Raw genomic sequence first — 24,876 nt, 5'->3', positions numbered from 1 at the left:
GCCAATCAAACCTAGAGCTCCCGCGACACCTTGTGGACGGGTGGTAAAACAGCGGGTTAGAATGGCTATGTAATTGGGACATTACCAAAATAATAAACAGATCTACACCATCCATCCATCCATCCATCCATCCATCCATCCATCTATCTATCTATCTATCTATCGATGATACTGAAAACAAATGTTGCCGCACTTGCAGGTGAACGCGCAAAGAGCGCAGGACTCTTGCTTGTCTGGCGCGCGCACGCACGCCTACGCTCGCGCACTCTTCTTGCGTCGAGAGCGCGCCGCGACGGTGACAGTCGCCATTTTATTTTGAAAATCAAACTGCACTTGAAGGCGCCGCGATCCTCTTCCATTTCGCCCAAGTTTGTTTGGAGAGAACGAAGGAGGAATGAGCTACTGAATCACCCTCGTCGAAGCACGGTGAGATTTGGACCAAATGCCTCCTGACATGTCCTTTTCTCGCGCGGGTTCAGGTTGATTTTAACGCGTACTGGAGCGATTTGAAATCAACAGGACGGCGGTTAGCCACCAGCGTCGGGGATGGACTATTTACTGGAACCAGCTGTCATAAATGATCAAAACGATCAAATTACTGAGGTTGACAGTTGCTCGTGTTTAATTTTCGTATGTGATGAATCTGTACCTTGTACAAACTCCACTTTAATATTTAGTGCAATTAGAGTCGAGGTCGCATACATTTGTTGGATACGAGATGCTTGCATCTCAAGTGATTGCAGTTCCGTAGACTAGACGGGTCTCGTTGGAGATGAGCTAACAAGGCTAATGCTATCGTATGCCAATCCATAGGGATTGTTTCTATAGTTGACTGCCAATGTGTAAGTCAGATTTTCTTGACCTAATTACGAATAAGATCCCAGTACAGTTGTATATTAAAGAGTTATTTCATCAAAAGTTTGCAGCAAACAATGCTAACCCTGTTTTGGGCCTGGGATACTAGCACGGTTAGCTTCAGTATAGTAGCGTGAAGGACCGCTGGACTGTGCTTTACTAAACACTTTCCTATATGTACGACATTAATTGGCTTTTTAAATGTCGGTGGCCGTTTTTGTCGCTGTGTTATACTGCTAAATTAGTTAAACGAGCTCTTTATGTTAAAGGTAATCGGCTAAAAGTCAGGTCACGTTATAATATGCTGTTAGCTTCGACGGCTAGATATGCTCTATACACGACGCTAGGAAACAAACCCAACTTCTAGAAATCTCGATTAAATGTTGAATAGAGCAGTCAACCGTCTCGAATTTATATCATATGTATGAAATTAGGACGCCAATTGGACACTTGGATAATCAATTACAGCAGCATTTCGATTGCTTGTTTATGGCTCGCGGAGCATTTGCTCCCTCCATGCACTTGTCCTTTGTTTCATTGTGGTGTTTTTTTGTTTTTTGTTTGATTGTTTTTGTCCCTGTGCGGGATAGCGTCTCCACCTGTCTATTATGTGAACGTTCGTATGTTTTTTGTTGTCTGCGTACCTTTTAATTATGGGAAAAATAGAGGTGTGTTATCTGGAAGGAGCTGTCGATTCTGCCTCTTGTTTTAGCTCAACCGAGGCCTAGTGTGAACAATCTACAGCCTCGTTTTGGGGGTTTAGTTCCCGTGCTGAATTAGATAGCCACCAAACTTTGTGTCGTAGATCTCCAGATTCATGTGCCCGACCTGTTAAATGTCACATTAATGTACGTTGAAATCTGCTAAATGGAACAATTTCAGATGTCATGCCCAAAGGCCTCAAAAAGCCTATCCTATTTTGGCATGACAAGGAGTTGGTAAATACACGCTATTGATGGCTGTTTCGGGCCAAGATCCGGTGAGAAAAGTAATATATTTGCCAATAAGGCCTGCCTCTCCCTTAAAAAAAACGTTTGTAATTGCCTATCATGATAATTTGAGCCCTAATCGTACCCATCCAAATGTTGATCATTTCACACCCTTCTGTAAACATTACCCGTGGAAATAAATAGCTTACTGATAATTTGGTTTAGTGGAGAAAATGCATCACAACTAGAAGGACACTTGTGTGACTGTCAGACTGTCACCGTTTGATAAAAAGACCAATTTTAAATTCCTTTTACCCATATTATGGCATTTAGTCAGGGATACATAGATCATCTAATTTTTAAATGTAGTGGTAATGACTGCATTGCTTCAGTTGGTCACTGCACCTTATGTAAAGCAACTACCCGTTAGCAACTGATCAGCTGTTGACTTCCATTATTTCCTAAATTAATCCGGACCTTTCTTCGCATCATCTTGAATGTTACCACCCTGCTCTCTCTGATGTCGCCCCCACAAGCAGTATTTACCTGTCTTCCTCTACTAGAACCGTTCGTCACATGTCTGTTCACTGTCAAATCAACCAGCTAACAGCCGGAGGCCAAGGCTAGCTGCTGCTCCGTGAATGGCACCTTTGCGGGGGGGGGGGGGGGGGCACCTTATGGCAAAATACCCAATTGAATGTGAATAGTTGTGTTTTGCAGCAAATTGGTTTTCTGTTATACAGAAAAATTACAAATCTGGAGTTTTTACTTTGCACCTATTGACCAGTATGGAAGCAATGGAGAATTCATAAACATACTTGTTTTATATTGCATATGTTATAGCCTCATTATTAATTTTTAAATCTCTTCCTTGCAGATGCTGAACCTTATTTTAAACTGAAAGACTACTTGGGACCGGGAGCCACTGACAGAAAACCTCATTTGGACGTCACCATTTTTTTAACACCTTTTAGGGGGGGGGGGAGAAAAAGTAACCTATCACTGAAGTGACTAAAGGGGAATAATGGTGATTTTGCGCCGTGCTCGGCCGCCTGCTTCCGCCCCAACCAGCAATGAATCTTGATTCGCTCTCGCTGGCTTTGTCTCAAATCAGCTATCTGGTGGACAATTTGACAAAGAAAAACTACAGAGCCAGCCAGCAAGAAATACAGCATGTGAGTGTTTTTAAAAGAAACACTTTGACATCAACAAGCATGTAGTCTGTGAAGGTGTAGCGTTAATAAATCGCTGGGCCTTTTTCCAGATTGTAAATCGTCACGGTCCTGAGGCAGACAGGCATCTACTTCGCTGTCTTTTCTCACATGTGGATTTTAGTGGCGATGGTAAAAGCAGCGGCAAGGATTTTCACCAGGTAATTAAAAAAAAATCAGAAACCATTGAATTTCCCCTATTTATGTCAGCCTGACACTAAATATTGCAAAGTAGAGTTATGGCCACTCTCAAAAGAATAAAAAAATTATAGTACAAAATTAAAGTTATCATCTTGGAAATATCACATAGGGCACTTACAAGTCACTTTTTCAAGGTCGAAGTGTAATATTGCAATAGTTAAATGAAACACTATTATTTTGGCACACCAAGATCACATTGATAGGAGTATGAGGAGTTTGAAATGTAAATGTTAGCAAATGTGTGTGATGCTGTGGACAGCCTCCGACACACATCACTGTCTTCATGAAGTACCGGTAGTCCGCAATTACTTTGGGGTCCCTGTTGGCATGGTATGCTTCCATCCACAGTAGGAGTCCACTAAATCCATCAATGCAGTCAATCGTTTGCAATGCAGTGTCTGAAAAGTGAATCCAGTTGCCACGAAGCAGTTTGTCCCAACCTTTATTGAGCCAAGACACATTTTGCATCTGAAAAAATTCACGGCACACCACTGAGCAAAACGATTCATAAAAAAAGTGGATATACAGATTAAACCTCTGTCATCTGGTGGAACAGTATTTGATTATGACTTTGAATTTAATTTCATTGAATACAACATTATTGTCAAATGTGCTGTACGTATGTGTAACATACAGCACAGATGAAATTTCTTCCCTCTCAACATAAAACTTTTAGCATACATGGTTAGCATAGATTTCGCAATAATTTTTTTCCAAGAGACATCTGACTGACTGTTAAAATAGTCTTTTCAGGGCTAATTAAATCACCCTTAATTCATTCTCCTTTCACACACTTTGTGCAGATTGTGGCTATGGATATAGAATATGTTGTGCAGACTACTTTTTACCATCTCATTGATTCTTTTGACACCTTTCCCTTCGTTGTCCTTCATATGCCTTTATTCTCTTTGCGGTCTCCTCCCCGGCATGTTGTATTTCCAACTTGGCCAAGACACAGTTTCTGATCCAGGAGTGTGTGTCACTGATATCAAAGCCCAACTTTATCTCGACTCTGTGCTACGCCATCGACAATCCCCTGCACTACCAAAAGGTATGGAGCAGTTTTTGACGTAACACCACCTGAAATTACATTAATATTCATAAAACAGTGCAAAGTGTTTGTATAGTTTGTTTACAGCAATTTTTCTTGTCATATTCAGTAGTAAATGAGAAATTGACATGAGTTTTATTTCAGAGTTTGAAACCATCTGCCCACTTATTCACTCAACTCAGTAAAGTTCTTAAGCTCAGCAAGGTTCAAGAGGTAAGCCACTCAATCCTACTGCTGCAGTTAGTGGGCCAAAATAATAAATCAAAAAATGTACAGTATTCTGAAATGGGCGAAAGTGCTTTTTGAAAGTTCCTTGCAATCATTTACATTCTAGGTGATATTTGGCCTTGCACTGCTCAACTCTTGCAACACTGACCTCCGGGGATTTGGTAAGCAGTTCTAGAGCTTGATTTAAAAGTGCTGCTTTAAAAAAAAAAACATTTTAAAAAATCATATATTTGTGTCCTGACTTTTTTTCTTAAACTTCCACAGCTGCACAGTTCATAAAGCAGAAGCTCCCCGACCTCTTGCGGTCATACATTGACGCAGATCTTGGCGGAAATCAAGAAGGTGGCTTCCAGGACATCGCTATAGAGGTCTTGCACCTGCTGCTCTCCCATTTGTTGTTTGGCCAGAAGGGAGCCAGTGGGGTCGGACAGGAGCAGATTGACGCCTTCTTGAAGACACTTTGCCGAGGTAAGTTGAATCCTGCGATCTGGGACAGGTCCTCAAAGTTCAGATGTCAACCATTAAACATACAGTATGTCGCTTGAAATTCATATAATTTTTGTTTAAATGGTCAGTGATGGGCCTTGCATTTGGTACCTGGGCCTTCAGTGGGGATCTATCCGGCAGCCCACCTCTTGATACACCACTTTGTCATTGCATTGATAGAACCCATCAGTACAAGTTTTGCAGCACGTACTGTATCTGGCACACACATCATTTGGAGTAGTTCAGTATCAATTTATATAATACAATGACAGAAATATATATTTTAAGTACATCTTTCAAGAGATACTGTTTATTGCATGTATTAATGTGCCGATGGCTACTGAATAGGGGTGTAACAAAAGAGTTGAATCTGAAAAATACAGCTTTGATTTAAAAGATGGGTGCATCAAATCATTGTTCCACTTGTATATATAAATCGAGTAACTTATCGAATCGTCTTTTTGTGAGAGCTCTAACTTGGAAAGAAACGCCACATCTACATTAACCAATTGACAAATTCATTCATATTGTAAAATGCCGATAAGAAACTTACTGCATCATACAATCTGACTGACTTGTAACATATCAAATTCTAATTCCACTGAATTGAGCCGAATCGTTCCACTTTAAAATCAACCATTTATGGATCGTATCTCATTCCATGCATTGAGATGTGTAGTGAATCGTCTTAAAAAACACCCCTACCACGAAATATTTTACTAGCTAAATTTTGGCTTGCTTTGATCAGGAAATACACGCATTGAAAGTTTTAGACATCATTGAGAGTCAGCGCTGTGGGTTCGTGTCGTAAAATTTGAAATCTGATAGTTTAGAGAGCGTTCCTCTGTTAATGTCTATTGCACTACTTATTCTGAAGGCCTTGGACATATGAGATTGGGAGTGATGTGGCGGTATATAGATGCTGAAATCTGACTGGCTAGTAAAATGTGCATCCAAGAAAAATAATGCAAAGTGAAAATAACAGACTTCCGGGAATGTTATGAAAAAGTTTAATGCTGTTGTGCTTCTGATAGTGTTTAGGCTAACAGAGAAGGCCCGCCACTGGGGATGGTAATATTGACTGTCATCTTTGTTTATGTTTCAGATTTCCCGCAGGAGCGCTGCCCTGTGGTGCTCGCACCACTTTTGTACCCTGAAAAACGGGACATTCTCATGGATAGGATCCTGCCTGACTCCGGGGAGTTAGCCAAGACCATAATGGAGAGTTCTCTTGCAGAATTCATGCAGGAAGTAGGCTATGGCTTCTGTGCCAGGTATTTTTGCTCTCGGCTTGAGTTGGTACCAAAGTTGTGTGCTCCCCTTTGTTGTCAGTACTGATCCGTTTGTCCTTTCTACTCAGTCTGGACGAGTGCAGAAACATAATCCTCCAGTATGGGGTGAGGGAGGTGACAGCCAGCCAGGTAGCCAGGGTCCTGGGCATGATGGCTCGTACCCACTCTGGCCTAACTGATGGTATCCCCCTACAGGTGAGTCAGTTGGTTGTATGCATTTTGTCTCCACAATATTTCTATAGGTTCAAGCGCGATTTCTATTCTCTCTTAGTCAATCTCTGCACCTGGAAGTGGCATCTGGAGTGATGGGAAGGATAAGAATGACAGCTCACAAGCACACACGTGGAATGTTGAGGTGCTCATCGATGTGGTTAAGGAAGTGGTAAGTCACCACTCTTAGATACCATGCTTCGAATAAAGGTACATAACATTAAATTAGCGGTTTTATATTGATTAATAACAGTCCCAGTCATCGAATTTAAAATAACTAATAAATGGAATAGCAATCAAACATGTTAAACATGAAACGGTACAATATCCTTTAATAGGGTTGCTTGATAGTTCAATATAATCTATCCTGACAGACACAGGATCGATATCAATAGAAAATCCCATCGATAAAATGTTCGATAGAGAAAAAAAAAATCAAACTCCGACTGCAGCATTTTGCATGTCGTAGTCAGCTTGCAGCCAACTCCAAACACGAAGAAGCAGCAGTTAAACCAACGCAGAAGAAGCTGCTTATACCAACGATGGAAGAAGAATGCGCACACGTGCGGCATAGTCAAGCTGAACGAAAGCGTGGCATAACTCCATTCAAATAATTGAGCACTCGACTCTTGCATTAAGATGATATTGTGCATACTAACGCGATTAAACACCTGTGGATGGAGACGGAGTGTGCGAGTAAAGGAGTTCCCAGTATTTGACATGCTGTAGGGCCAGTGTTAGCCACATCCGACCTTTGGCATCGCACTCATAAAAATCAGACAAGTCAAATATGAAGACTTATTTATTGCAATAATGAGTGGTTGTTGTTTTTCTGACTGTTATTAATGTTTCACCTCCAGCCAATACTCACTTTGATCATGTCAATCCTGTAGAATCCAAACCTGAACTTCAAAGAGGTGACATACGAACTGGATCATGCAGGATTCCTAATCCGGGACAGTAAGGGCCTGCACATAGTGGTGTATGGCATTCAACGGGGTTTGGGCATGGAGGTCTTTCCTGTTGATCTCATATATCGGCCATGGAAACACGCAGAAGGACAGGTAACATTACAGCAAGGTTAACTTGTGTAGTTTTACATGTCACGTTTACCACAATATGGATAATTTGTTGCAGATGTAATGGATCTATCATATTAAACATGTAAAAATGTTGACTACCAATCTCTAAACGCCTATGTTGTTGTTTTCCAGTTATCATTCATTCAGCACTCTCTTATGAGCCCTGAAGTGTTCTGCTTCGCTGAGTACCCTTGCCACACAGTAGCAATCGACATCCTTAAAGCACCACCGGAGGATGACAACAGGGAGATTGCAACATGGTATGGAATTGGTCCATTTTGAGACATGTGTCCTAATATCATGGAACGCCCAAGCCACAAACTTAGTGCATATCACACATGTGCCTGAAACTTCTGAACTCATCATAGGAAAAGTCTGGATTTGGTGGAAAGCCTGCTGAGGCTATCAGAGGTTGGCCAGTACGAGCAGGTGAAGCAACTCTTCAGCTTCCCCATCAAGCACTGCCCGGATATGCTTGTTATGGCATTGCTGCAGATCTCCACATCTTGGCATACACTGCGCCATGAGCTCATCTCTACCCTGATGCCAATCTTTCTGGGCAACCACCCTAACTCTGCTATCATCCTGCACTATGCCTGGCATGGACAGGTTGGTCATTAAACGTATCTTGGTCAATTATTGTTACGGATACCTGATGTCCACAAATCAAGATGTATAGTTATACTTCTCGTCCCTTATCCTTTTGGCTCGTCTGGAATACAGTGAACCTCTATCGCTGGTTGATAGGTTTAAGATCCACATGCAGTAGGTGAAAATCCATGCTATTGCCACCATAAAAAAAGCGTTTTGCACTTCCCATATGCATAAAACACACTTAAACTTTGCACCCTTATTCAGTGATTGAACATTATTTCAAGATGGCGATGTGTTGTTGGCGTCGATAGCAACAGTTTGTGACGCTGATATAAATACAAACTGCCCAAATACAGTTTGGACGATGAGTAAAGTCGGCCTGTCCGCAATGAAATGCTGCCGGGAACAACTCAAAATAAAACCATACTGAAGAATTGATGTCCGTATTTTTTGGTAAGCTAATGTTTATTTTGAAATTGGCCTTCTCACCACATTAGCGGCGTGTTACTGCCATGAATAGCATGACCAATCGTTGCTGCGGTTAGCTTGACTTCTTCTCCCTCACAGCGTTCACGGAAATAAGAGGGTATTCGAGGAAGAACAAAATGCTGCACTTTTATTTATTTATTGTAAACATTGTACTAAATCTGATTGCTTTTTTTTTTTCCAGGGACAGTCTCCTTCCATCCGTCAGTTAATTATGCATTCAATGGCAGAGTGGTATATGAGAGGTGAGCAGTATGACCAAGCCAAGTTGTCTCGCATCCTGGATGTGGCCCAAGACTTGAAGGTTTGTCAAAAGACACCAAAAGCATTGATACAGAATATGGCACAATATTGTTTGTTTTTTATTATAATACTATAAATATGTAGAAGCTTCCTTTTATTTAATGGAAGGCTAATGGACAGTTATGTTTGTGATTGTTTTGTAATGCCTAACCCACATGCCAGTATGATTTTGTTTGTTCTGCAGTCTCTCTCGATGCTGCTGAATGGTACTCCGTTTGCCTTTGTTATTGACCTTGCTGCACTTGCCTCTCGCCGTGAATACCTCAAACTTGATAAATGGCTGACTGACAAAATTAGAGAGCACGGGGTATGTCTCTATGTAAATGTCTCAAGCACACCAGTTGGAATCTATACGGAAGTATTATTTATTTATTTATTTCCTGAATCAGGAACCTTTTATCCAAGCTTGCGTCACATTCCTTAAGAGGCGATGCCCATCCATTATGGGGGGTTTGGCCCCAGACAAGGACCAGCCTAAAAGTTCTCAGTTGCCTCCAGAGACCTTAGCCACCATGCTGGCCTGTCTTCAGTCATGTGCTGGGTGAGGGGCCTCCTGTAGTTCAGTGTTGCACTTTGCTTAAAAAGGTTCTTTTGAGTGCAACATTTCCAACTGAAATTGTTGTTACCTATCCCTCAGGAGTGTTTCGCAAGAACTGTCGGAAACAATCCTGACCATGGTTGCCAACTGCAGCAACGTGATGAACAAAGCCCGTCAGCCACCACCTGGAGTCATGCCTAAAGGTCGGGCCCCCAGCACCAGCAGCCAGGATGCCATTTCTCCTGTTCAGGTATCTTAACTTTGACACATACGGTACATCTGTGGCACAACCATCACGCTGTACAAAATTGCTTTGTCACCTCTCCGTACCGAGTAACGACATATTATACTGCCTCAATTTCCTTGTAACACTGCGTATATTGATGAATAAGAATTCCACGCCAATTTTTCCCGGAAGAAGCTGCATATCAGCCATTGCACAGGCTTTTAAAGTTGTGAGAGATAAGTGTCCTTTTAAAGGGGAAGTCGCCCCCCGCCCCCAAAAAAATTTTAAATTTCCCATCACAGATTTTCACCTATCATAGGTCGGTTTAGAGTTTAACTCGCGCAGTGACGCAACGAAGGAAACACTGTTTTTGAAATAAAACTATTATACTCTATTAGCTGAACAACTTCCTGCCTCATTCTCAATCCAACATTCCTTCTTTTGCTTCCATTAGACGGACCCTCTTACTGGCATGGGCTCCTTGAACCTGGGCGGCACAGCCACCTCCCACACTCAGAGCATGCAGGGTTTCCCCACCTCCCTTAGTTCAGCTTTCAACAATCCCCAGTCGCCAGCAAAGGCATTCCCACCTCTCTCAAACACCAATCCAAGCACACCATTTGGCGGTATTGGCAGCTTGTCCTCGCAGCTCCCTGGTATGGACTCTGGTACTGTGGTTTTTAAAGCGTTTTCCTTTAATATCCACAATGGAAGTAAATTTCAGATTTTTTTAACGCCACTAGGTTGACAGTTCGAGGAGATCATGAAATGAAATCTCTGATGATTCTTTCCAGGTCCCTTGGGCTCAGGGATCGGCACTGGTATTGGTTCTAGTCTTGGAATGCCAGCAGTAAGCACTGATCCATTCAGCACCAGAAAGATGAGCACACCGAGCCTGAACCCACCTACCTTCCAGCAGAGTAAGATGAAGGCCTGTAAGTGGCGGTGGTAGTGGTGTGACTGAGAGCCTCGCCCCGCGCTGCTCAGCACTGTATTTCCTCTGCAATTGTCACATTATTACTGCATTTGCAAACCTATATTTTAGAGGGCCATTATTTTGTTGACAAATGTCATATAAGAACAATCTGTCTTATGTTTTGGACATGTCACCCCTGCCCCTGAAATGCCATTTAACCTTTCAAATATTTTGTAGAGGAAATACAGTCCAGTCTTCCATTCCTTGTCTGCTTCAGCTGACAGCCCCACTTTAGTTATTTTACTTTTTAATCCTTGTGAATCTGTAAGTGTACAGGTGCATCTCAGTAAATTAGACAGGAAAAGTTCATTCAGTAGTTCAAGTCAACAGGTGAAATCGGTATTTAGATTCATTAAACGCATAGATGTTAAAGTATTTTAAAATACAATGATGATCTCACAAAATTAGAATATTTAAGAATGTAGACTACCGGTACTTATGTTACAGTAATTCATGCAAAAGGAGCTACAACTTATTAACAATTTCAAATTATAGTGATGCTTTTCAAGAAACCAAGGGTGACGAACGAGACACTTTTACTGCAGTCAAGGTTGAGATGGTGGCGTGGATAAGTGTTTTAGCAGCTGGGTTTGAGAGTGAGGGCCAGACTCGGGTGTTTTTGAGATGGAAGTAAGAAAGACTGATTTGATGCGTGGCTGGATTTTTTTTTTAACAAATGTACTGGATTAAAAGAAAAATTCAAGCCACTGTAAAGTATGCAGTTTATTTAAACATTAAGTTTCCTGACTCTTTTGCGTACCTCTAGGAGTCGGCGCACCATGAGTGGTGCTAGACCCACACTTCATAATATCATATATTGATATAATTCATTATGATGCACCTTTGTACATGTGACTTTCCACACAAGACAAAATTACATGGCTTACGCTTTGCTTGTATGAAATCATTGCCCTCCTGTAAATTGTCTCAAGTCTGTACAATTCTCCTCCCAGCTGACCTTTCTCAGGTTTGGCCCGAGGCAAACCAGCACTTTAGCAAGGAGATAGATGATGAAGCCAACAGTTACTTCCAGCGCATCTACAACCACCCACCTCACCCGACGATGTCTGTTGATGAAGTAAGTAGCTAAATGCATTCTCTTGTGAATTGTGCGTTATATACATCGAGTATGCTGGCTGTTGAGGTGTAACTTATTTGCCTGGACTATAACAGCAATGATTAACATGGATATGTCACAGCAAAACTATCATCCTACAGGTTCTAGAGATGCTGCAGCGATTCAAAGATTCCACCATCAAGAGGGAACGGGAAGTGTTCAACTGTATGCTTCGGAACTTGTTTGAGGAGTACCGCTTCTTCCCACAATATCCAGACAAGGAGTTGCACATCACAGCCTGCCTGTTTGGTGGCATCATTGAAAAGGGTCTTGTCACCTACATGGCTCTCGGGCTTGCACTCAGATATGTGCTTGAAGCCTTAAGAAAACCGTATGGATCCAAAATGTATTACTTTGGAATTGCTGCCCTAGACCGATTCAAAAACAGGTATTGAAATTTATGCTTAATTCAACAGGTGTTTTTCTGTATGGCTAAAATTGTTAAATCCCATGTGATTTTTAGATTGAAGGACTATCCCCAGTATTGTCAACATCTTGCATCAATCGGTCATTTTTTGCAGTTCCCCCACCATTTACAAGAGGTAACCAGGTTTCCTTAATTTAGCTCAAAGCATTTTTAAGTCCAGATGCTAGGGCTGAACGATTAATCGTATTTTTTGATTGAAAGCGCGATTCCAGACAGTGTGACCACATAATCGTTAGTTGTTTTGTTTTTTTAAATTATGATTATTTTGTGGCACTCCTTATTGACCCAGAATCTATTGTGTCAACTATTCTCTCACACTCACTCCGAACTCATCAGTCAGAAGAGGCATGTGCTACTCGTGATGGCTCATGCACACCCATCAGTTCCAAGCTGCTGCTTGTGAACTGGAGAGAACACTTCGCACTAATGCATTGCTCTGAGGCTCAAGCTACTACGAGCTGCGCATGCTCGCTGGCAGGTGTAAACATTATCCTCCCAGGGTGCAGAATCTCCCATTTAAGTAACTAATCCAAACCCCAGAAAAAGTGCTTTGTTGTACAATACCTTTTTCAGAGAAGACTGTCTAGAACCGCTTTTCAGCAGACAGAGGCCGGCTATGAACAGCAAATTAGGAGGTAGGATAGCGAACAGTGACAGAATGCACACGCTTCAAAAAAAAACTGAAATCGGTGACGTCAGCCAGGACACGTTTTTCTTCTAAGGACTGCATGAGTAGCCCACGGGCTTTTTCCAAAAGTCACAATTCAGTATTTTCTAATCGTTCAGCTCTACTAGATGCCCTAGCATTGTCTCCAGGGAGAGGCTACTGACAGATTAAATCCTACGCTCTGCATCTTCCAATATCCTGTGTGTGCAGTATATTGAGTATGGCCAACAGTCACGGGACCCCCCGGTGAAGATGCAAGGCTCCATCACCACCCCAGGGAGTCTGGCGCTGGCACAGGTTCAAGCCCAAACACAGCAGCCCGGTGTTCCAAAAGCACCACAACCGGGGCAGACGAGTACCCTTGTCACGACCACTACGACCACAACCACGGCCGCGAAGACCACGACCATCACAAGGCCAACACCCAGCAGCTTCAAGAAGGATGTGCCTGTGAGTTTGAACAGTGAACAAGTGACCCCCCACCACCACGCTTTAAACACATTTAGTTGTAAAAACAGAAACTTGTAAAACACCCTTAAAGTATTCATTGCCCATTACTCTCGCTGTCAAGAAATGGGAGATGCCTGTAACATAATTTGGAGGAAGTGATAAGACTCAATCGCGCAATTCTTCAAATAACTGGTACAACGTGCTTGCATTAAGGTGTTTATTTGAAACTCCCGGTTGAAGTTTTCTGTAAAAAATACATTTTTAACTCTAGTTTTAAACACCAAAATGTACAACCAAACCATATACCGTAATTTTATCTGACAAAAGTCCCCCTATCTTAAGCCAAACATGATAAACGTCACAGAATTTAGCATGGATGCTAGGGTCATTATAAATCACTGCTACTTAACACACACACACACACACACACACACGTGAAGCAGCAACACATTCAAACACAGTATGCCATCACACTTATCTGGTTTGTGAAAACCGTGAATTTTAAGTGGCAAATGTGGTCCTGTACGTATTAAACTAAAGGGACATACACTTACGTTGTGTCTTTTCTGAAAGACCTCTGTGCTGCCCTACAAGTTGTGGCACTCAGTCGTGTACCAAGACTTGCGTCGCCTGACTTTAAAATTCGGCCGTGCCTATATTCTGGAAAAACTCATGAATCTTCATTACAAAATTTGTAAGGTAAACTAAGCTGCACCTTGTATTCCTTCACAGCCCTCCATAAACACTACAAATATTGACACTCTACTGGTGGCCACTGACCAAACGGAAAGGATTGTCGAACCCCTGGACAATGTCCAGGAGAAGATTGCTTTCATCTTCAATAACCTTTCTCAGTCAAACATGACACAAAAGGTAAATGTGGTGAAAATATCAACTTGCCATGCAGCCTATGAAGAGAAGCTGTTCTAATACTCTGTTTTAATTAGGTCGAGGAGTTGAAAGAGACTGTGAAGGAAGAGTTCATGCCGTGGGTGTCTCAATATCTGGTGATGAAGCGTGTCAGCATTGAGCCCAATTTCCATAGTCTCTACTCCAATTTTCTGGACACGCTCAAGAATCCCGAGTTTGTCAAAATGGTCCTCACAGAGACGTACAGGAACATTAAGGTTGGATATTTGTGGGATCTCTCCTGGAAATACTGTTTTGCTGCCTACTCTATAAGCCACCTCCTCTTCTCCATTTAGGTTTTGTTGACATCTGACAAGGCTGCTGCCAATTTCTCTGATCGATCATTGCTGAAGAACCTTGGTCACTGGCTGGGCATGATTACACTGGCCAAAAACAAGCCTATTCTTTACACAGTAAGATGTGTTAACATCTTTGATCCCTTGATAGCTCAGTTGGATTTTAAAATAACTTTATATTCCCCTTGCCCCAGTTATTTGAAATGGCTCAATCTTTCCTCCCATAACTTTTCCAGGATCTGGAAATAAAGTCGCTGCTACTGGAAGCTTATGTGAAAGGCCAACAGGAGCTACTTTATGTGGTTCCCTTTGTGGCCAAAGTTTTGGAGTCCAGCCTACGAAGCATGGTAAGCATCATGGATTGAGAAAGATCACCGCAGCCCAGGCCTGCAACTTTATGGTTTGTTTTCACTCTTGTAGGTTTTCAGGCCTCAGAATCCTTGGACCATGGCCATCATGAATGTTCTTGCAGAGCTACATCAGGAACATGACCTCAAGGTAATTTTACTGGTATTGGAAGCCTAAAGAAACATTTGAGTCATTTTGAGTCTTGAATATCATTGCACAAATGTCTTGGGCATTTTTTTTAAAAAACTGCTTGAAAAAAATGTGGCTGTTTTTTTGCAATGTTAACATTAATTGGCAGCATCACACTTAACCTGAAAACACTGAAGACGGGATGACGTTTGTGTTTAATTGCAGCTTAACCTGAAATTTGAGATTGAAGTTCTTTGTAAGAACTTGTCTCTGGACATCAATGACCTAAAGCCGGGGAACCTGTTGAAGGACAAAGACAAACTTAAGAGTCTTGAGGAGCAGCTGTCGGCACCAAAGAAAGAAGCAAAGCCTCCGGACGAAATGCTCCCAGTTTCCACATCAGGTCAATCTGTATTTCGACACAAGTTAATGTGTTATTGTAAAACGTGTTTTCTGTTTGCCTGTATTTTTTCTTCTTTTTTTCCCTGATATTAAATAGACTTTTTTGTGACCAACAGGAGACTTTGTTCCGTTTTCAGCGCCGCCCTCCACTCCAGCTGCCACCACCGCTCCTTGCACAACCACGGGGCCCCCCACCCCACAGTTCAGTTATCACGACATCAATGTGTATGCCCTGGCAGGCCTGGCACCACACATTAACATAAATGCCAACGTAAGTATTGGTTGAATTGGGTCAAGCACACACACATTATTTTTTTGTGCGGGGTTGGGAGGTTCCATTTTCCTCCCCGTATTTTGGAGAGAGTGTTTGAATGTTTGTTAGGGTTTTTTGAATATTTTGGGGTGTTGTAATTTCAATTCTCCATTAATTGTAGTATATTTATTTTAAAATGGGCAGTTAATTCTCAATCACCCTGTATATTATAGTCCAGGTTGATTAAGGGAATTGCTACTAATTTTCTCGATGTTCCCTCACTTTCTTTTTCTCTTTAGATCCCTCTTCTACAAGCCCATCCTCAGTTGAAGCAGTGTGTGAGGCAATCAGTTGAGCGTGCTGTCCAGGAGCTGGTGCACCCGGTGGTTGACCGCTCTATCAAAATCGCAATGACGACATGCGAGCAAATCATTCGGAAGGACTTCGCGCTAGATTCGGAGGAGTCCCGCATGCGTGTGGCGGCCCACCACATGATGAGGAACCTGACTGCCGGCATGGCCATGATCACCTGCCGGGAGCCCCTGCTCGTCAGCATTGCTGCTAATCTCAAGAACAGTTTTGCGGCTGCGCTGCGGGTAAACTTAGTTCTGCTGCTTCAGCCTACCTTCTTTGACAAAGTACTCAAATGTTTCACCTTTTGTTGTTTTTTGTTTTTTTTGGGTTGTTTTTTTGTCAGGCACCAACTCCACAGCAGAGGGAAATGATGGAAGAGGCTGCAGCCAGGGTTTCTCAGGAGAACTGTGAACTAGCATGTTGCTTTATTCAGAAGACGGCGGTAGAGAAGGCTGGCCCTGAAATGGACAAGAGGCTTGCCACGGTAAGGGCTTGGGAAGGTCACATTCAAGCATCTGTGGCTTTGACCTAACGAGACAGTTTTTTTTTTTCTTACTACCAACCACAAATTAATTCTACCTTTTTTTTTTCCATCAGTGTATACATACATGGTGAGCCAAAAATTTGTATACAACGGAGCCCTGCTATTTGTAGGAGCAAAGGGAAGGAGCCCGACCGCAAATTTCTGCAAATGATTTAAAATGTCCTAAAAATGAGTATATTTTCCTACTGCATAAGCATATTTGACATTATAAATAGCCTACAACATATGATCCCAAAACACTTTTGGTCAAATTCCAAATTCTTATGGAATTTCAAACATAGCTTTACCATGAAATTATATGATAGTGTTTACGCAGCGAAGTGTAGATGGATGCGAAGATTTTGGGTGTACACTCAAAATGCTTTTATTAAATTATATCTACAGTGTACATTGAAAAATTATGGTTTCAATATCAAAGGGTCATGGTTTAAATTTTTTTTAATTTCTTTTACATGATGGAGTGAGGCAGCTCCTTCCTCCAGCCTTATTTTGAGACATTTCTCGTCTCCTCCATCACTTACTATTCTTTGTTTCCTTCATAATTTTTCCTTCCTTGTTTTCATACTTTTCTTCCCAGAAGTTCATTAAAAAGTGAGCTTACCTTTGGTGCACTCTGTCTATTTCTAATCAACTTGTATATCCCTTGTCATCCAGGAATTTGAGTTGAGGAAGCATGCACGTCAAGAAGGACGGCGTTACTGTGATCCAGTTGTTCTGACTTACCAGGCCGAACGTATGCCAGAGCAGATAAGACTAAAAGTAAATGTTCAACTGATGACTTCATTTTAATAGTAATTTAGTTATACATCCACCTAACTCACCATTCATGTTCAATGTCTTTGTTTTTCAGGTGGGAGGAGTCGACCCCAAGCAGCTAGCAGTGTATGAGGAGTTTGCAAGGAATGTTCCTGGTTTCTTACCCAGTAATGATCTTTCTCAACCAACTGGTTTCCTTGCTCAACCAATGAAGGTATGTATTTCTTTTGTCAAGTAAATGTGCACAAAATGCTCCTTAACATCACAAAGTAGTGTGATGGTTTCTTGCAATTATCTTTGTCATCAGCAACAAGCCTGGGCCACAGATGATGTTGCCCAAATCTATGACAAGTGCATGGCAGACTTGGAACAGCATCTTCACGCCATCCCTCAGGCGCTTTCCATGAATCCCCTGACCCAAGCCCTGCGCAGCCTGCTGGAGGCTGTGGCATTGGCAAGAAACTCCAGGGACGGTATTGCAGCTCTTGGACTGCTGCAGAAGGTAAGACTTGAGGCTTTCTTTGGTAGCAGAGACAATTTTTAAAAGTTCTCAAGTTATTGCGGCAGATATGTTCCAGACCCACCTGCAATGGGTGGAAATTCTCAATTTTTTTTTCATTACTGTCACTATATTACTGTAAATAGTTGTTAAATAGAATGATAATTTACGCATGTGCAATCCAAGATTTAATACCAACAAAGTTACTTGTGACCAACCGGTGAAGCACACCAGGCAGCCTGTATTGGCACGCCATACCGTTAGCGCAGTCCGTTAATATTCTTGCAAAAACACGTTCATCCAGGATTTGTAGAACCATCGTTTACACGCATAACTTATTTTCTACTGTATCCCTACTGATGGCCAGAGGTGGTGCTTAAAGCACTGGATGATCATAAAAGTGCGTGCGCAGGTATAAACCGTGGGTTTCTCTGCTATAACTGACATTTTCGTTCTAGACCAGTGGATGTGGGCCACAAAAATAAGCTACAATGCAGCAGGGCTCCGTTAGGTGAACCCTGATTATAACTGGGGGAAACACTTTTCTGCTCACCGGCCTGCTGAACCCATAGTTGTAATGTGGTGTGAGACTTGGATCTAGAATTCAATGTTGCCTAATACCATGTTTCCTCTCCTTTTGAAGGCTGTGGAAGGTCTACTGGATGCCACAAGCGGGGCTGATAATGACTTGCTTCTCCGGTATCGGGAGTGCCACCTGCTGGTTCTTAAAGCCCTCCAGGATGGGCGTGCATACGGACCGCAGTGGTGCAACAAACAGATCACCAGGTGAGTGTATGGTCATTTCAGTTTGGAAATACAGGCGATCCTTGTTACGACAGTTTTCTGTTGTTATGGCAAAGAATGGAAACATAATTTATGCCCACCACAATCTAACACAGTAAAGCACTTGTTTGATTTTGTTTTTTATTGACAGGTGTCTAATTGAGTGCCGGGATGAGTACAAGTACAATGTTGAGGCGGTGGAGCTTTTGATCCGAAACCATCTTGTTAATATGCAGCAGTATGATCTACACCTGGCCCAGGTACAACAAACCTCCACATAGAATTGTCTCACTGCAAATGTTGAAGAGGTTGTACTAGGTCTTGATTTGGGATTCCAAAATCTTAGTGTGGCCACACACCGCATGATGCTTCCGACTCTGACTAGGACCCAACCACCGCAAAAAAATGACAGTTGGCCCCTCGCCCTGGGGCGCTCTAGCACAAGAAATCCTTGTAATGTGTGTCATGAGTCTTTATTCTGTTCTGAGGCTCCTCATACTATGTAGTACCGTATCATTATTTTTTAAATCCATGAAGTGGACTGTCAGTCAAGGAAAACGCAGGTTGCTACAGAAAGAGGAGCTGCGTTAGCATTTAGACGAAAAAATGTGAATTCCTTGAAAGGCAAGGCTCGCTCACATTCATTTGTAACTGGTACAGTATGTATGCTGCTCGCGTATACTATGTTTTTACCACAAGCTTCACAATTTCTTTCATGGTACCTATAAAATTATAAATATGGTTAAGTACTGTTTTGAAACAAGTGTACTCTACTTCTATCGCTTAGCGGTGCATTGCGTGTGGCTGTGTCTTGCTCATTAATAACCCGGGTTTTGAATTGCGGCAAAACCAGTGTGCGGTGCCCCTTAAAGTTAACAAATTGTTCCGTGGTTGTTGGCTTTCAGTCGATGGAGAATGGACTTCACTACATGGCTGTGGCGTTTGCGATGCAGTTAGTGAAGCTGCTGCTGGTGGATGAGCGCAGTGTCAGTCATGTCACCGAAGCGGACCTCTTGCACACCATTGAGACTTTAATGAGGACCTGTGCACACTCTCGAGCAAATGCACCAGAAGGGTAAATGACACGGTTGGAATACAGTGAACCTGTTATATCGGGTCGGCTTTCATGGCGCCACAAAATGACAAATTAATAAGGCGATTGTTTTCATGTTGGCCTTTACATTATACAAGCAAGTCTGGATTTACCTGAGTTGAGTGCCTTCATTGAATTGCAATGAATAGTGTAAAAGTTTTGAGACCCTTTCAGTGCCATACAGTACCACATTTTGTCATTTTAATATTAGTTGTCACAACAGAGCAGTGTGATGTGCTGAAGTATCACAGTTTGCTCTATTTGTATGTATTGCTGCTCCGTGTGCGAAAATAGTAGTTGTATGAAGTTGTATAATTGACCTTACACATCAGACTTAATTCTGTGCTTTGCTAAATATGCAAAGTTTGGTTCTCTTCCCGTGTTTTGTGTGGGACTGATGCGTATTCCCCCTGATAAAAGGAGAGTCACTGTTTACATGTGTTTTAGTACATGGCAAGCTCAAGTTTCAGCATCTTGCTTTGTATTTCAAAACGTTCAATGTTTTTGCCCAGGCTTCCACAGTTGATGGATGTTGTCCGCTCCAACTACGAGGCCATGATTGACCGGGCCCACGGTGGTCCAAACTTCATGATGCACTCTGGGATCTCCCAGGCTTCGGAGTACGACGATCCTCCCGGCTTACGAGAGAAGGCAGAGTATCTCTTGAGGGAATGGGTCAACCTGTACCACTCGGCTGCTGCGGGCCGGGACAGCACCAAAGCATTCTCTGCCTTTGTCGGCCAGGTATTCAGCAACTCTTTGAAAAGCAAAGATAACCACTATTATGACTTTATAGTCTCTGACCTTTTGCCACTCAGATGCACCAGCAAGGTATTCTGAAGACGGATGACCTGATCACGCGCTTTTTCCGGTTGTGTACCGAGATGTGTGTGGAGATCAGTTACCGTGCACAGGCTGAACAGCAGCACAACCCAACAGCCAGCGCAGCCATCATCAGAGCCAAGTGCTACCACAACCTGGACGCCTTTGTTCGACTCATAGCCCTGCTTGTCAAGCATTCTGGAGAAGCTTCCAACACTGTGACCAAGATCAACCTCCTCAACAAGGTACATTGTGTACATGTGGCGGGTGGTCCTAGGTTTCCAATTGAGTTCTGTTCCAATTGCAGCAGCATAACCAAACTTTTTTTAAGTCGAAATGTGTATGAATGGGCTCAGGCAGTTAATTGCTTTCATCAAGTTCGGCACTACTCGAGTGTATCTTGTTGCGTGATCGTGTTATTCATACCACACTGCATATGCCTGTTCGTACCCTCGTATGTCACTCATGTCATCAACTGAGGACCTCCCTGGATTATGAATTTACACAGGAGCTTCCTCACGTAATGGGAGATAATCAATTTTTGCTCCCCACAACTGCACCTTCTGCATTCCTCCATTAGGTGCTGGGAATCGTTGTTGGGGTTTTGATCCAGGATCATGATGTGCGTCAAACTGAATTCCAGCAGCTGCCCTACCATCGCATTTTCATCATGCTGCTTTTGGAGCTGAACGCCCCCGAGCACGTCCTGGAGACCATCAACTTCCAGACGCTCACCGCCTTCTGGTAAGACAGGCGTCTACAGCTGCCTTAGCAGGAGGCTCTCTCTCTCTCATCTTTGGAAGATTGTTTTACTGAAATTGACCGTGCCTTCTTTCTTTTAAGCAACACCTTCCACATCCTGAGACCCACCAAGGCACCAGGTTTTGTGTACGCGTGGCTTGAACTGATCTCTCATCGCATTTTCATCGCCCGCATGCTTGCACACACGCCACAGCAGAAGGTTAGCTTCCCATGTTTCCGCAGTGCAGATGAATGAATGGCAAACATCATTGGAGTCTCAATGTTTCGTTGTCTCCCAGGGTTGGCCGATGTATGCGCAGTTACTCATTGATCTCTTCAAGTACCTGGCACCTTTCCTGAGGAATGTAGAGCTCAACAAACCTATGCAAATCCTCTACAAGGTGTGCTTTCTGTTCCTCTTTGTGTTCATCTCATTTCCACAATGGTTTCTTGATTTGTGTTGGTTTTAGGGCTGTCGCTAACAATCCTATTTAGACTCCATCATCCTGTCGTTTATTTTATTTTTTTGGCAGTCTGTTGTCGTTCTCAGTATTTCTCACTGGCAGTCAGTTCTCATTGACTGAATGCGTGCGTCCGTGTGGTAAACATGGACAGTGGCCAAATATGCTTCAGAGTGGCCCAAATACAGTTTACAAATGATTAATTATAGTTTTGAGGCATACATTTGTCAACCAAATATTTGTGTAGCCAAGTTAGCAGATTCCCACACCCCTAATTGTTTTAATTTTCTTTTCAGGGCACACTGAGGGTACTGCTGGTCCTGTTGCACGACTTCCCAGAGTTCTTGTGCGATTACCATTATGGGTTCTGTGACGTGATCCCACCCAACTGCATTCAGCTGCGCAACCTCATTCTGAGTGCCTTTCCGCGCAATATGAGGCTTCCTGACCCTTTCACTCCCAATCTCAAGGTAGAAGGCGCTGCCACATGCAGACGACAGACCGATAACGGTTGCACACTAGGGGTTTACAGACGAGTTGACTTTAACCACCATAACGATCTTTTTGCCTGCATTTGCTGGGTGTCTGTGATGTCGTGCAGGTGGACATGCTGAGTGAGATCAACATCGCTCCTCGCATCCTCACCAACTTCACAGCTGTGATGCCTTCCCAGTTCAAGAAGGATCTGGACTCATATCTTAAAACACGTTCGCCAGTCACTTTCCTTTCAGAGTTGCGCAGCAATCTACAGGTAGTGTTCCCCCTGCCCCACCCTCATTGGGAAGGGGCTGTTAGAAATCTAAAATCTGTTTGTCTGTCAGGTTTCGAACGAGCCAGGAAACCGCTACAACATCCAGCTGATCAACGCTTTAGTGTTGTACGTGGGCACCCAGGCCATCGCGCACATCCACAACAAGGGCAGCACGCCCTCCATGAGCACCATCACCCACTCTGCACACATGGACATCTTCCAGAACCTGGCTGTGGACCTGGACACAGAGGGTAACTTGGCTGGGTGCACGCACATGACTGGGCAGTCTTAAAGATGACACTGAAACACGTATGTGCTGCTTTTCAGGACGTTATTTGTTCTTGAACGCCATTGCCAATCAGCTGCGCTACCCGAACAGCCACACACATTACTTCAGCTGCACTATGCTCTATTTGTTTGCCGAGGCAAACACTGAGGCCATCCAGGAGCAGATCACCAGGTCAGTTCGGCTCCTCTCTCGTGTGCAGGCACGATCACATCATTAAATGATGAATTGCATTTCAATGGAGATAATTCACTTGATATCTGAGTAAATAGTTGTGGGTTTGGTCACAGAACAAATGCAACTGCTAAAACGCATCCTTTTACACAGGGTCCTGTTGGAGCGGCTGATTGTGAACCGGCCCCACCCGTGGGGTCTCCTCATCACTTTCATCGAGCTCATCAAGAATCCCGCTTTCAAGTTCTGGAGCCATGACTTTGTGCACTGTGCCCCGGAGATTGAAAAGTAGGTTTAGTCTCGGGGTGTCAAACTGGTTTTTGGCGAGGGCCACATTGTACTTAAAGGTATGACCGTGATCACAAAGGAATGTATGATTTGAGCTGCGTGTCTACACCAGTGCTGACCAAATGTCCATTACTTTTGGGGGGGGGGGGGGGGGGGGTCATTGCCCCTGCCAAAATGGTTGACATGTTGGCATGGTGTTTTTTTTAGCCCGCTCAAGTCTATTGTAAGCCTATATATTATACATATGAGCCCTTATCTATAAGTGAGCACCACTCTCTCTATTGATGCTGCCACAGCGCTGTTTACTGGTGCTGCACCAATTATGGCCAATTCTGAAACTACCAGACTTAAACAGCTGCTTTAGAAGGGTTCACTTAAAACGCAATGGACTAGACACTATTTTCTGTCCAATGGCTCAAGGGGCATGAAATCGAGGTCCCACTGTACTTGGATACTTCCCAGCTCTGCTTGTTGGCTTTGATGTGTTGACAATGTTCCCCTGTCCTCAATCAGGTTGTTCCAGTCGGTGGCTCAGTGCTGCATGGGTCAGAAGCAGGCCCAGCAGGTGATGGAAGGAACCGGCGCCAGCTAGCCTGGCTCACATACAGCTCGTAGCCTTCGAGAGAGACGTACGCACCTCCCCCTTCACTGTTGGCAGCACTGGATAAACTGGCAACCACAGTCTTTGTTGAGAAATGTGGACATAAGGACTACTGCTCCAGGTTCTGAAGATTTACATTTTTTTTTCATCCCTTTTCGAGCCGTTTCTGGGAGGAAATAATGGATGTGAGAAATGCTGTTTACTTTTTTGACGCTTTGATGTAAATAATGGGGGGAAGGGAAAGTCGATAAGTGGAGAGTGGGGAACATGTCGCAACAATTGTATACTGACGTTAAAAAAAAAGACGGAAAAAAATATCTGAACATAATTTCACTTTACCAAAGTTTTTGGTTTGCTTCCCTCTCACAAATCCTTTTTGCCCTTCACCTTGTTTGCTCTGAGGCTGAAAGCTAAAAATAATTGAAGAAAAAACGTTTTGCTTTATTTTATTTTATTTTTTTTCCTGTCCTTAAATGGACCTGAAGATGAAATTTCAACTCCCGGGGGAGGGGCTCGTGTTTGTGGTGTCGGATGGAGATGCTTTACTGATGGTTTACTGACGGGTGGTACGGACACGTCTCTCTCCCTGGTTCTTGTAAAATTGTGCAAAGTGAAAATGGTTGACCTTATATGTTGACAATTTGTACAAAGATTCAAATTGAAGAACAACAGAAGGACCAATACAGCCCATTTTGTAACATTTTGAATGTTTTGTAAATGTATTGGTCCATGTGTATTTTGTAGTCCTTTCTAGTTTGCCTTTAGTTCTTGCTACTTAATTGCAGTATGCGTACATACAGTTAATAAAGCATTCAGACTGCAAATCAGGATTGTAATGTATCTTCGTCACATTTTGTCTATAAAATACTACTATGGAGATTGGGGTGATCTAGTATAGCTATGTAGTGTAATGTACTATCATGTGTATCACTCGGGAGCTACTGTCAGCCACGGCTGATTGGCAAATGCGACCCCATCAGGCCTCCAGCTCTCAAAGGCATATGCAAATATACAGCATATCATGTACATGTTATGATTAACTGTTTTGTAAACACTT

General features: G+C 42.9%; 1 protein-coding gene across 8 annotated transcripts; it reads left to right on the top strand.

Moving 5' to 3' along the window:
- The first annotated feature begins 314 nt into the window (after positions 1 to 314).
- On the top strand, positions 315 to 24,647 carry cnot1 (CCR4-NOT transcription complex, subunit 1). 8 transcript variants are annotated; one of them, XM_086108632.1, is made up of 49 exons: positions 315 to 426; positions 2,662 to 2,959; positions 3,049 to 3,156; positions 4,155 to 4,247; positions 4,392 to 4,460; positions 4,582 to 4,636; positions 4,740 to 4,943; positions 6,067 to 6,235; positions 6,322 to 6,448; positions 6,525 to 6,635; positions 7,357 to 7,527; positions 7,678 to 7,805; positions 7,914 to 8,154; positions 8,810 to 8,929; positions 9,113 to 9,235; positions 9,318 to 9,469; positions 9,566 to 9,716; positions 10,147 to 10,348; positions 10,487 to 10,612; positions 11,622 to 11,746; positions 11,887 to 12,173; positions 12,249 to 12,327; positions 13,090 to 13,329; positions 14,062 to 14,202; positions 14,277 to 14,456; positions 14,535 to 14,651; positions 14,771 to 14,881; positions 14,955 to 15,032; positions 15,237 to 15,414; positions 15,530 to 15,684; positions 15,966 to 16,262; positions 16,364 to 16,504; positions 17,219 to 17,323; positions 17,415 to 17,534; positions 17,628 to 17,822; positions 18,463 to 18,605; positions 18,754 to 18,862; positions 19,508 to 19,677; positions 20,208 to 20,439; positions 20,514 to 20,762; positions 21,098 to 21,261; positions 21,361 to 21,478; positions 21,558 to 21,659; positions 22,016 to 22,189; positions 22,321 to 22,470; positions 22,541 to 22,721; positions 22,798 to 22,930; positions 23,084 to 23,218; positions 23,732 to 24,647. In XM_086108632.1, the coding sequence occupies exons 2-49, from the start codon at positions 2,858 to 2,860 to the stop codon at positions 23,808 to 23,810; spliced, it is 7,140 nt and encodes a 2,379-aa protein (XP_085964758.1). In that variant the 5' UTR covers positions 315 to 426; positions 2,662 to 2,857; the 3' UTR covers positions 23,811 to 24,647. The 8 variants fall into 8 exon arrangements, with proteins under 8 accessions (XP_085964758.1, XP_085964751.1, XP_085964757.1 ...); XM_086108625.1 differs by having other exon boundaries at positions 10,147 to 10,360; positions 10,487 to 10,627; positions 13,081 to 13,329; XM_086108631.1 differs by having other exon boundaries at positions 4,149 to 4,247.
- Positions 24,648 to 24,876: the final 229 nt, after the last annotated feature.

This window comes from Hippocampus guttulatus, chromosome 4 (genome assembly GCF_054856545.1).
Source record: "Hippocampus guttulatus isolate MCC_2025c chromosome 4, RoL_Hgut_1.0, whole genome shotgun sequence".
Classification (NCBI taxonomy): Eukaryota; Metazoa; Chordata; class Actinopteri; order Syngnathiformes; family Syngnathidae; genus Hippocampus; species Hippocampus guttulatus.
Note: the sequence above shows the minus strand (reverse complement) of the source record. Positions and strands in the feature narration are given on the sequence as shown.

Coding starts and splice junctions, on each gene's coding strand:
- cnot1 (XM_086108624.1), top strand. CDS start 2,858: ATGAATCTTGATTCGCTCTCGCTGGCTTTGTCTCAAATCAGCTATCTG. Junction 9,470..9,565: donor TGTCTTCAGTCATGTGCTGG/GTGAGGGGCCTC, acceptor CCTATCCCTCAG/GAGTGTTTCGCAAGAACTGT. Junction 14,652..14,770: donor ACAAGCCTATTCTTTACACA/GTAAGATGTGTT, acceptor TAACTTTTCCAG/GATCTGGAAATAAAGTCGCT.